At 44.6% G+C, this 13,365-nt stretch overlaps 1 protein-coding gene across 1 annotated transcript in view; it reads right to left on the bottom strand.

Moving 5' to 3' along the window:
- Nucleotides 1-13,365, bottom strand: part of PIGF (phosphatidylinositol glycan anchor biosynthesis class F) — a 55,861-nt gene that overhangs the window by 14,995 nt on the left and 27,501 nt on the right. The window contains exon 5 of the mRNA XM_032770220.2: nt 7,548-7,656. Within this exon, the coding sequence (XP_032626111.1) occupies nt 7,548-7,656 (109 nt within the window). The remainder of the gene's footprint in view (nt 1-7,547; nt 7,657-13,365) is intronic.

Genomic DNA, 13,365 nt, shown 5'->3' on the forward strand with positions numbered 1-13,365 from the left:
AAATCTGCACCCGAGCAAGTAGTAGCGCAATGTTTCCATGGCCCATTTTACGGCAAGGCACTCTCTCTCCACCACGGCATATTTTTGTTCCCTCGGAAGGAGTTTCCTACTGAGGTAGAGAATTGCGTGTTCCTCCTCCGACCATCTGTGATAGAACGGCCCCCAACCTATTTCCGATGCATCTGTCTGCAGGATAAATTCCTTGGTGAAATCAGGGGCATCAGTATGGGTTATGCAGAGGGCAGTCCGTAGGTCTGTGAATGCTTCCTCTGTTGCGTCAGACCATCTCACCAGATCAGATCACGGGCTTTTCACTAGGTCTGTCGGGGGCTTGCCCTTGTGGCAAAGTGGGGGATAAATCGTCGGTAATACCCCACTACACCTAGGAATGCCCAGACTTGTTTCTGTGATGTGGTCAGGGCCAATTTTGGATGCCTCAACTTGTTCCACTTGGGGTTTACCAGACCCTTTCCCACAATGTAGCCAAGATATTGGGCCTCCGTAAACCCCACAGCACACTTGGCAGGGTCTGCTGTGAAGGCCAACTCGCCTGAGGGTAATCAAGGACTGCCTCCATCTTCTCTAGGTGGGTTTCCCAGTCTGGGGTATGAATGACCACATCGTCCAAGTAGGCAGCAGCATAACTGTTATGCGGGTGTAATAGCTTGTCCATGAGGCGCTGGAAAGTAGCTGGGGCCCCATGTAGTACAAAAGGGAGGACAGTATATTGAAAAAGACCCTCTGGTGTAGAGAACGCAGTATTTTCCTTTGCGTCTTCTACAAGGGGAATCTGCCAGTACCCCTTTGCCAAGTCTAGGGTAGTCAAATATCGAGCATTACCAGGACGGTCCACTAGCTCATCTATGTGAGATATGGGGTACGGGTCAAACTGGGATACTTCGTTTAGTTGCCGGAAGTCGTTGCAAAACTTTGTGGTGCCATCGGGTTTTGGCACCAACACATCTGGGCTGGACCACTGACTATGGGATTCTTCGATGATCCCCAACTCCAGCATTTTTTTTTTTACTTCTGCTTTTATTTCCTCCCTTTTTGCCGCTGGCACCCAATAGGGCCTCATTGTTATTCTGGCCCCAGGGTTCGTGACGACATGGTGATATGTCTTGGTTGTTCGACCCGGTTTTGTCGAGAACACATCTTGATTCCAGAAGATCATCTCAGACACCTCATTCTTCTGGTCTGGTGTTAAATCGGGAGACACTTTCAACAGTTTGGAAGGCTTTTTTTCCTGGGTTAGGTCTTTTCGGACAGTTGTGCATGCCAGGGTTTCAGAAGGTTGATGTGATAAATCTGTTCTTATTTTCAGCGTCCTGGCTGCCGCATCTTGTAGGTAACTTCCCCCACAGGTTCAACCGCCTCATAGGGCCCCTGCCATTGGGCCAGAAGCTTGCTTTCTGCTGTGGGTACCAACACCATCATGCAATCCCCTGGTTGGAACTGTCGGACTTTTGCTTGGTGATTGTAATGGATTCTCTGGGCTTCCTGTGCCTTTTCCAAATGTTCCCGTACATTCGCATCTGTATTACATGTTCTATTATATTTCTCCCCTCATTGGGTTCCTCTTCCCAGATCTCTTTGGCGATATCTAGTATGCCATGGGGGTGACGCCCGTATAATAACTCGAAGGGGGAAAACGCAGTTGAGCCCTGAGGTACCTCCCGGATAGCGAACATAAGATAGGGTAGTAGGGTGTCCCAATCCTTCCCGCCCGACTTACCACCTTCCGTATCATAGCCTTGAGGGTTCGGTTAAACCTTTCTACCAACCCATCAGTCTGCAGATGGTAGACTGAAGTTCTCAGAGTATGTATATGGAGCAGCGTACAGAAGTCCTTCATTAGCTTTGACATAAATGGGGTTCCTTGGTTTGTTAATATCTCCTTTGGTAGCCCCACTCGCATAAAGATCCCCACAAGTTCTTTGGCTATTGTTTTAGAGGCTGTGTTCCGCAGGGGGATGGCTTCTGGGTAGCGAGTAGCATAGTCCAAAACAACAAGTATATATTGGTGGCCCTGAGCCGTCTTCTCCAGGGGGTCCCACTAGGTCCATGGCTATAAGCTGCAAAGGGGACTTCTATGATGGAAGGGGTACTGAAAGGTGCCTCAGGTTTGTGTTTTTAGTTGAGGGTTTTTGGTTTTTATGTAGTTGCGGTGGTGGTTGTGCTTTTACAGCAGTGTAGGTGTTTTGGTTCTTCTAAGGCGGTTCGAAGGGCGCATGGGAGGACCGACTTTACCTTTTACGGAGTGTGCAGGTAGGGTTGGGTACCTGGGGGAAAACGTGCAGCTGACCACTCCGGCAGGCACGCACAGTACCTCACACTTCTTCAGTTTACCCGGGCCAGAAGAACAGTTGTAGGACTTGTGCCAGGTCTTCTCTACCCCAAATGCCCCCCAAAAAGATGATATGAGCAAGACTTAATACAGCATTCTGGTGTTTTGGAGTACTAGAGATCGCTGACCCTTTGCCCCTGTACTGGTCACCTGGTATAAGAGATCTTCTCATATGAAATAGGTCCTGCTCCCTGGGTTTTCCCTTCCACGGCGACCCATCTATTTCAGTCACCTCCTTCCTAATGTTGTCGTACCTTGGGTCTTCAGCCTGGTCCCTGTCCAAATTTCCTCTCCGGGGCTAATCTGCCCAAGATCTAAGGGCCCAGTCTCTGTTGCCTCTACTCGTTCAGAAGCGTTAGGTGGGAGTCAGACTCGAGTGCTTCTCCCTCCTGGGAGGCCTCCTTTTCAGCTGCTCGGGTCCACATACCTACAAGAGTGACCCTCGGCTTTCAGTCAGTATTCGGGTTCCCAAGGCCTTAGCTCCCCTCCTTTCCCTTTTGCCTTTCTAACCTGTCGGGAATAGAAAATAAATCTGGGGATATTTCAGAGAAGACTGGGGGTTGACAAGTCTACTGTGGATGCCTCACTAACTTCAGGGTTCCCTCTTCCTCCAATCCCCCTACTGGGAGTAGGTTTCAAACCTGGGAATCCCTCCCTATGAGCACCGGGTATGGGAGTTTAGGGCCACAAGCTGCTGCTACCATTCATAGTGTTCCCTGAACTCGAGTTTTACTGGGATGGTGGGGTAATAACCAACTGTCCCATGGACACATGTTATCCCTGTACGCTTAGCCCACAGCAGCTGGACTACACTTAACGAGCTTCCCCGAGACAAAGTGTGATAGCACTCCCCAAATCAACCAGTGCCGTAGTCTCTACCCATTTAGTTTCACTGGTCTGGGTTACATATGGGGGCTATGAGACCCCCCCAAGGTGGATTAGGGAGCATGGTCTGCCCAGTTCCCCAGGTTACACTGCATCGGCTCCTCAGCATTGGGACCACTGTGCAGCTATATGTCCCCACTTCCCGCAGGCATAACATCGTATGGAGCCCTAGGCCATCCCCAGTCTCTGATTTGGGCAATCTAACATCATGATCCTCTTCTCCCTTCTGTGCTCTGACTCTTTTGTGGCCTCTGGTGGGCCTTCAACCCCTTCTTTTTTCCACCCGGGACCTCTTGGTGCCCAGTCACCCGAGTCTAGGGCTTGGTGCTGCTAGTTTAACCCGGGGTGCCTCTTCCTTATCTGTTGGGTCAGCTCTCTCGCCATCCTTCGCCTCTCTAACAATGCAACAACCTTATCATAGGTGGAGGGTTCGTTCTGGCTTTATCCAGGCACGAAGGTCTGCGGTAGTCCCCTCAATGTATTGGTCAGTGACCAGAACCTCTAGTAATCTCTTCCGGACTCCGTTCGCAACCACTTTCATGCGAGATGAATGAGGTCATACAATTGGGACCGCGGGTTTTGTTTTCCTGTACCTCCACTCGTGATACTGTTGGCCTGCACTGCGGTCGTTACCTCAGATCGCCAGGACCTCTGGTTTCAGCTGGGGGTAGGCTGCTGCAGCCTCTTCAGGCAATCATAGTAAGCCTTCTGGGCCTCCCACATAGGAATGGGGCAAGGATGCCAATCACTGATCTCGAGGCCTGACCTCCCGTAGGACTGTCCTCTAAAGGCCAGAAGGTAATGCTCTACATCATCCTCCCCCGCATCATTTTCTGCAGCCAAGGCTGCCCGTATGATCTGCGTCCCATCATGGCCGCGGGTTCAGCTCTGTAAGGGTCTTTACCTGGTTAACCAGTTCCACAACATAGCCGGCGGGAGAGGTTCGTGGTCCAGCAAGGCGATAGTCCTTGCTGCAGCCGCACTGCCTCCTGTGGGCAGCTGCCTGGCCACAGGTATCCTCCTGCTGGGCCACCATAGCTTGTATCATGCCCGTTAGTTAAGTCATACCCATTGTGATGAAAAAAGAAAACTTCTAATCTTTTTTTTTTTTTAATCACTCTCCTTTACTGCCGTGCTGTGCACACCAGATCCCACCTCCCGACACCAAATTGGACAAAGTTCCTCCTCTACCTGGGGTCCTGCACTTATTGGCAGTGTTGCTCACCTCAGTGATCTTCCCCACAGTCTGGATCAACTCCTCCTGTGTCTGATCAGGAGTGGGATGTGGGAACCGGGCTCGCCCTCTACTCCGGGTTCCAGCCCAGGCCCTGTGGATTGCAGCTGTCTATAGTGCCTCTTGTAACAGCTGCATGACAGCAACAACTCCCTGGGCTACTTCCCCATGCCTCCTCCAAACACCTTCTTTATCCTCACCACAGACTTCCTCCTGGTGTCTGATAACGCTGTACCTTTTGTCCTCCAGCAGCACACCCTCTCACTCTCAGCTCTTGGGCCTTTGCTCCCAGCTCTCACGTGCACTCCTCTCCTCTGGCTCCTCCCCCTGACGGAGTGAGCTCCTTTTTTAAACCAGGTGCCTGATTAGCCTGCCTTGATTGGCTGCAGGTGATCTAATCAGTCTGTCTGCCTCAATTGGTTCTAGCAGGTTCCTGATTACTCTAGTGCAGCCCTGCTCAGGTCACTCAGGGAACAGAAACTACTCATCCAGTGACCAGTATATTTTGTCCTCTACGCAGACTCCTAAAAGCACAAAGAATCCTGTGGCACCTTATAGACTAACAGACGTTTAGGAGCATGAGCTTTCGTGCATCTGACGAAGTGGGTATTCACCCACGAAAGCTCATGCTCCAAAACGTCTGTTAGTCTATAAGGTGTCACAGGATTCTTTGCTGCTTTTACAGATCCAGACTAACACGGCTACCCCTCTGATACTTGATTCCAGACTCCTGTACCCCACTGGTCTGGGTCTGTCACACTATACATACAACATGCAAACACAGTGAAATGCAGTTTTCTCTGGGGTGGGGAACTGAATCCACATTGATTGGTGCCCATTGCGACAGATATGGCAATTTCCTACAATATCTTTGGGAGAGCTAAATGAATTAAGTTTAAATAGCTTTGGAGTCCATACTATAATAAATGCCAAGTTTTTATACTGTTGTGGGATTGTATGTAACTTCTGTAGGAGGGAGACGTGGTCAATGTAAACCCTGGGAAGCGTTATGAATTTCAAAAGATTATTTTAAACAATGTACCAGACAAGAACAAACTTTTAGGACAAAAAGTTAAACAGCATTTCCCAGGGAATCTCTAGGCAAATGTGCACGCTAATATACCCCCTCCAGTAATGCAAGAACTCAGCCTTTTGAAGCTTTGCACTGAGGAGGGGACCTTTGTCTGCTAATCATCTGTTATATGAGAACAAGCTCAAAGGCCCAATCTGCTTAAAGGAAAGAATGAATGATTCACAGAGGTGCTTATTCTGAGCTAAGAGTTGCTATGAACTCGTAACCACAGAAAAACGCCTTAGTGGAGTTCGAAGGATTGATCACGTGCCAGAACCTTTGCTAGAGTTGGGGGTGATCTCTGGTAAGTTTAGCAGCCTGTATGTAGGTTCTTTTATTGTTTTCAATATGTTTTCTCTGTAATACTTTCACTTTAAGAGTAAATGTGCTTGCTTAGAAAGGACGATGTGGTAACTTTCAGCTGTGGGCAATTATGCTGCTTATAGCCTCTGAAGAGAAAGCAAAGCAGGCCTGCTTAGGCACTCTGTATTGCTGGGAAACTCACAGTTGTAGGCAGGGAACTATGCAGCCTGGAAAAACCCTGGTCAGGAGGATGAGACACACAGGGGTCTCTAGGCTGGGATGCATTCTGACCTAGTGCACTGGGACATGACTTTTAGAAAATGAAAGGGGAATGTTAATTAATGTCAAAGCAGGGAAAGCAAAATCCCCGTACTTACTCCTGCGAAGTGCCAAGCATTCTCAACCTCCACTAAAGTCAGCAGGTGATGAGGATGCCCTGCACAAGGCACACTTTACAGGATCGAGCCCAGCGATTTTAAGGTCTCATCAAAGAAACCACATAATTGATACACTAAATGATGTTACCAAACACCTACCCTCAAGAGCAGGGAAGGGCGAAACATGCTCCAAGGTTTAGAATATGTACTTCCAAGGAGTCAAGTCAAACTTTATTCTTAAGCTACTAAACCACTCATCTGCTATTCTGATTTCTTGGAATATTTAAGACATTTTAATAAAGATGTAATTATACTGATCTAAAGAAAGACTTCTGACACAAAGGTAACCTGCTCAGCTGCTGCAGGGGAAAAAGCCCTCCAATATGAGTAGAAATCATCAGGCTTCATGAGGATGAGACACACTTGGGTGCTGACTACGCTACAAGTTTCTGGAAGAGGAGACTTCTTAACTCCATCTGATCAATAGCATTATAGGGTTGGCAAATACTGATGGATTTATTGTAAACAGTTAGCACCTCACTCGGGTGGAATGCAGCAGTGTTTTCTAATTACACCAATAGCTATTACTAAAAAACATATCACAGCATTTACATATTTTGGTAACAGCTAGAGAGATCATTTCCGCATGTCAATTAAAGTCAAATGGAACAGTGCAGACTGCTGAATTTACAGATTTTTCTGCAGTGCCAGCTTTCCCATTTTTTATTGTGCAACAAAGTAGCTGCTACTTGCCAGTGTTTCCTTTGAAATCATAAAGTAAATTTTCAGCAGAGGTATTTGACCACACAAACTCCACAAATCAATATTAAGCCAATAGCAATTTTAAATGCATTTCGTTAAGTGCTTTAATGGAAGGTGCAGGGAAGCTGAAACACTTGGAAAGCAACTCTCCTCCCCTCCCCATAAACAATAAAAGCAGTGCTTTCTATCTACAAACTGAACATGGATACACTCCCTGCCATACGTCATGTTGCTCTTCTCTTTCTGCTTGTGTAGCTCCTCAATATCAAACTCTGAATATTAGCTTTCAGTGTTATTTTCTTCAAGCATGTACTGAGAATATCAGCACATGCACACAAAACGCTTCAAAACCGACTGAAAGAGGCAGTAAAAACGCTGCATGATACATGTATACTGGAAAAAGAGATATTTATTATACACTTCTTAAATGGGATTTGGCTACATTTCATAAGCAGCTTCATGCTAGCACCTCTAATATACTTTTACTGTCTCCCTGCTTTTTGTTCAGCTCTCACACTGCAACAAACAAATGTGTATATACTTATTATAAAAGGTATGAAGACTAACCTGCCAAGGCCGATCCCAATCCAGAGGAATAGGAAATGCTCCAAACCATGCTCCCACTATGGTACACATCGTGGTAATCTGTAGACTGTTATCCCAGATGGACATAGCTCTGTAAGATTAGCACATATTACAAGATTTTAACAGCACAAAAGTCATCCTTTCACAGCTTTAGACTGACTGATCTAATCTCTGCCACGCTCTGCAAGTTAAACAGCAGATATTAAAAAAATACAATTGACATTTTATATATAACATACAGATTTATTGGGTGGGGATGGTTATAGGGGTATATGTCTACCACATCCCATTTTCTGTAGCAACCTTTCCCCTACCCCTTGCATTTTCCATTTTTTTCAAAGGGGGTTGGTTAGTAAGGAGCATGTATCACTTTCCCCTTTCCCTGCCTTAACCACACACCATAAATAGAGGGTCAGAATGTAATATCTCCATACCACTTCCAGGCCCTGACAACATGAAAATTACATTTCAGGCAGCAAATCTTGGCTCCAGCATGCAAAACTAGCTTGAGTTTTCTACGTTGAACTTAAAATATAAAAACTGCTATAATGTTATGACTAAGAATTCTACTAGTGCTACCGCCTACATTAAACTCCAATCCCTCTGGAAATACGACAGACAAAAACATTCAACCCACTATCTGATTTTACTGAACACTACACCTGTAGTCTTCTGATGAAGGCATAACATGATGCAATATAGAAGTTATTTAATAAAACTTTATGGACCTAAAGCAAGTTTTATTTTTGCCACAGGATACTTAATTATTCCTTGTGGCAATAACAAGCAGGTTACTTGGATTTTTGCCTTCAGACTGAAGAATATCATTATAGGTAGGCTGAAGATGTGGAACAAAGATCTGTATTAGGTTTTGGGTGGATTCATGTTTTGGATTTGAAGCTGATGAAGTTAAAAATCCTGTGAATCATTATTGAGATATTTCCATTATCTTGAGCCAAATCCAAACCAGAACCGTGGTAGACCCTAGACCAGCTGATGCTATGGTATGCCCAATATTCTCTGTCTATGCTGAGTCTCCAGCTGTGTTTAACACTGTGTTAGTTACCACAACTCCCCAGGGTTCTAATATGATGTACTTTCCCAGTACACATAGGTTTAAGGGTCTCCTTCACAACCTCATATATTTCAGCCTTATGTTAACATATTAAAGATAGATACCTCCTCTGCAGTCGTTCTCACTGAAATTAGGAAAGGTCAGTTGCATTTGAAAGCTGAGATGAAAATGCCTCCATGTGTGAAAAATTAATGTTATTTTAACCTTTTGAGCCTATGACCCGTAAAGTTAGCCATGACCAGCTGACACAATGTTAAACACAACAGTCCCTGTGTGCACTGTTTCACACCATGTTAATTACCATGACTCCTCAGGGTTGTAGGCTAACATGATAAAATTTCCCAGTGTAGAAAAGCCATTAGGGAGATTATTTTTAACGCAAACTCAGACAGGAGAACAAAGAAGCAGAGCAGATTTTCTATGGAGTCTATAAAAGAATACACAAGGGACTTTTCACAACAGCAACCTTTTCCCCTTGTAAGTGTAGGTCTTTCTAGCATGCAACTTTCAATCACAGTGGAGGATTCAGGCTACTACCATTGTATCACATCAATGGTCATGCTAACAGGGAGGGGAAATCCACTTAGCCAGTTCTGTCTCCAGTTGTAATACCCACAAGAACTGGTCTCTCACAGGTTTAAGGTAAGAACTAGGTGGAGGTATTTCTAGACAAAGGATATTTTCTATCATAGAATCACAGAAGTGTAGGACTGGAAGGGATCTCAGCAGGTCACCTAGTCCAGACCTCTGCCCTCAAGTCAGGCATAAATAATAACCAGACCATTCCTGACAGGTGTTTGTCTAACCCGTTCTTAAAAACCTCCAATGATGGATTTCAACAACCTGCTGTCCCTAGGCAATTTGTTCCAGTGCTTAATTACCTTGACAGTTAGGAAGCTTTTCCTAATGTCCAACCTAAACCTCCCTTGCTGCAATTTAAGCCGATTGCTTCTAGTTCTATCCTCAGAGGTTAAGTAAAACAAATTTTCAATGGCCTCCTCGTAACAATCTTTTATGTACTTGAAAACTGTTACCATGTCCCCCCTCAGTCTTCTCTCTAGACTAAACAAACACAATTTTTTTCAATCTTTCCTCATAGGTCATGTTTTCAAGACCTTTAATCATTTTTGTTGCGCTCCTCTGGATTTCCTCCAATTTGTCTACATTTTTCATGAAATGTGACACCCATAACTGGACACAATACTACAGTTAAAGCCTTATCCATGCAGAGTGGAGTGAAAGAATTACTTCTCCTACCTAGCTTACAACACTGCTGCTAATACATCCCAGAATGATGTTTCTTTTCTTTTTTTTACAACAGTGTTACATTGTTGACTCATATTTAATTTGAGATCCAGTATAGCCCCCAGATCCCTTTCCGCAGTACTCCTTCCTAGGCAGTCATTTCCCAATTTGTATGTGTGCAACTGATTGTCCCTTCCATTTGTCTTTATGGAATTTCAGCCTATTTACTTCAGACCATTTCTCCAGTTTGTCCAGATCATTTTGAATTTTAATCCTATCCTCCAAAGCATTTGCAACCCCTCCCAGCTTGGTATCATCTGCAAACTTTATAAGTGTACTCTCTATGCCAGTGGTCCCCAAACTTTTCAGAGTTTCACCACCCACTTACCCCTGTCTGTGCCCCCCTGTGTGGGGGGGGGGGCACAGACAGCAGTAAGGGAGGGCCAAGGCTGGAGCAACAGCTGGGGGAAGGAGCAGAGCCCTGGCCAGGGGATGAGGGTGGCAGCCAGGGCCCCGGAGCTGGCAACCGGGGCCGGAGCCAGGGCAAGAATTGGGTGGTGTTCCCTCCCTGCCTGCCCCCCAGGGAGTGGCTGGCCTGGGCCTTTGCCACACCCCCCCAAAATACCTCCATGCCCCGCTAGGAAGGCACATCCCACAATTTGGGGACCTTTGCTCTATACCATTATCTAAATAATTGATGAAGATATTGAGCAGAAAATGACCCAGGATCAATCCCTGTGGGACTCCACTTGATATGCCTTTCCAGCTTGACTGTGAACCACTGGTAATTACTCCTTGGGAACAGTTTTCCAACCAGTTATGCACCCATCTTACAGCAGCTTCACCTAGGTTATATTTCCTTAGGCTATTTCTACACTGCAGCCTATGTCGGCAAAAATGTATGTTGCTCCAGGGTGTGAATATTCCACCCCCGAAGGACATAAGTTACCTCATCATAAACACTCATGTGCACAGCCAATCACAGTGGTGTTTTTTGTATGCCGACAGGAGAGGTCACTCATCGACACTGAGCTTCTTCACCAGATGTGCTGCATGAACGCAGCTGTATTGGTACAGCTGCACCACCGTACATATAGGCATGACCTTAATTTGTTTATGAGAAGATCATGCAAGATAGTATCAAATGCCTTACTAAAGTCAAGATATACAACATCTACCACTTTCCCCCATCAACAAGGCTTGTTAGTCTGTCAAAGAAAGCTATTAGGTTGGATTGACATGATTTGCTCTTGACAAATCCATGTAGACTGTTACTTATCACCTTATTATTATCTGGGTGTTTGCAAATTGATGGCTTGATTATTTGCTCCATTATCTTTCCAGGTACTGAAGTTAAGATGACTGGTATGTAGTTCCCCAGGTTGTCCTTACACCCCTTTTTACAGATTGGCACTATATTTGCCCTTTTCCAGTCCTCTGTAATCTCTTCCATTTTCCATGAGTTTTTGAAGATAATCGCTAATGGCTCATATTTCCTCTCTCAACTCCTAGGATGCATTTTATCAGGCACTGCCAACCTGAAAACATCTAAACTTGTCTAGCTAATTTTTAATTTGTTCTTTCCCTATTTTAGCCTCAAATCCTATGGAGTTCACTATGTTAGATGTTCAATCACTACGACCTTTTTGGTGAAAACAAACAAACAAAAAAAGCATTCAGCACTTCTGCCATTTCCATTTTTCTGTTGTCGTCTTTCTTCCCTCATTGAGTAACAGGCCTGCCCTGTCTTTGGTCTTCCCCTTGCTTCTAATATATTTGTAGAATGTTTTCTTATTACCTTTTATGTCTCTAGATAGTTTAATCTCATTTTGTGTTTTAGCCTTTCTAATTTTGTCCCTACATACTTGTGGTGTTGTTTTTTAATTTTCATCCTTCGTAATTTGATCTAGTTTTAGGATTCTTTTTTGAGTTTCAGATAATTGAAGATCCTCTAGTTAAGCCACGGTGGCCTCTTGCCGTAATTCCTACCTTTTCTACGCAGTGAGATAGTTTGTTCTTCTGCCCTTATTAATGTCTCTTGGAAAAAATGTCTCTCAAACTGTTTTTCCCCTTAGGCTTTGCTTCCAATGGGATCTTGCCTACCAACTCCCTAAGTTTGCTAAAGTCTGACTTCTTGAAATCAATTGTCTTTATTCTGCTGTTTCCCCTCCCACCATTCCTTAGAATCATGAATTCTATCATTTCATGATCACTTTTACCAAAATGCCTTCCACTTTCAAATCTTCAATCAGTGCCTTCCTATTTGTCAAATTCAAATCTAGAACAACCTCTCCCCTAGTTGCTTTCTCCACCTTATGAAATAAAAAAAATTCTCCAGTGCATTCCAAGAACTTGTTGGATAATATGTGCCTCACTGTATTATTTTTCTCAACAGATGTCTGGGTAGTTGAAGTCCCCCATCACCTCCAAGTTCTGTGCTTTTGATGATTTTGTTAGTTGTGTAAAAAGATGTATCAACCCCCTTTGATATAGTTGGGACTGTACGAACCCATTTCTTTCACTGATTGTTCATAAGGGCACTGCTGCCATACCTGTGAAAGCACTCATTTCAGGTCTCTTGAAATAAAAGCCCTTGGTTTTTCCTGGGCAGTCTCCAAATCAAAAGGAAAAACATCTTAGCATCTTCTTCATAAAACGGGAAAAGACTAGATAATCCTGGGGAGAATCACCTTTCTCCACTTTCCCAATGGAAAAATACTTTGCTTCAGAGGAATCTCATTTTTTATATTTAAGTAATAGCCCTGTTTCTCAGCCATACCTCCACCATCCCAGGGAAGTTTTCATCATGTGCTGAATCAGTTTTGGTGGTGGAAGTGTCAATGATACTAATGTATGCATGTATACTGGTTGTGCTGAAACCATAAGTGTTCAGGTAGTCTAAAACTGCGTAAGGGATTTCAGAGCATAGATCTGATAATGACTCTCAAAAACTCCATGCTAACAAGGGCTCCAACAAATGTCTATGTTAGGACATTGCTTTGGAGCATTAAGATCAGTGAAAAGACCATCACATATTAGGGAAACAAATTTCTGAAGAGATAGCATCTTAATGCACCTATAGGTGCATTAGCTTAATGCACCTATAGGTGCATTAGCTTAATGCACCTATTGCTGCATCTGAGGATCCATTATGTAGCTTATCTGTGACAGCATGTCTGGGAAAGGAATAGCCAGAAACCACAGGCAGCTGTTTGTAAGAGCTGACAGTAGAGTCAGCTGCAAAATGAGGAGTTGTCTGGTTCCCTTTTGGCACTGGCAGAAGATGATGCCTTTGTGGTGATAACCAGGAAAATAGGCTGTGTCTGAAAACTTGCTAGCCAACAAATTTTTTTAAACATGACTTTGCACCTACTGTAGACACAGTTTAACACCTTGACAAATGTGGTCACTGGTCATGGTTGATCCTAAGAGGATGATCTATTTTCCTTGTCTACATGTACCCTCTGATAAGCCATGCTG

The sequence above is a fragment of the Chelonoidis abingdonii genome, chromosome 3 (assembly GCF_003597395.2).
Source record: "Chelonoidis abingdonii isolate Lonesome George chromosome 3, CheloAbing_2.0, whole genome shotgun sequence".
NCBI lineage: Eukaryota > Metazoa > Chordata > Testudines > Testudinidae > Chelonoidis > Chelonoidis abingdonii.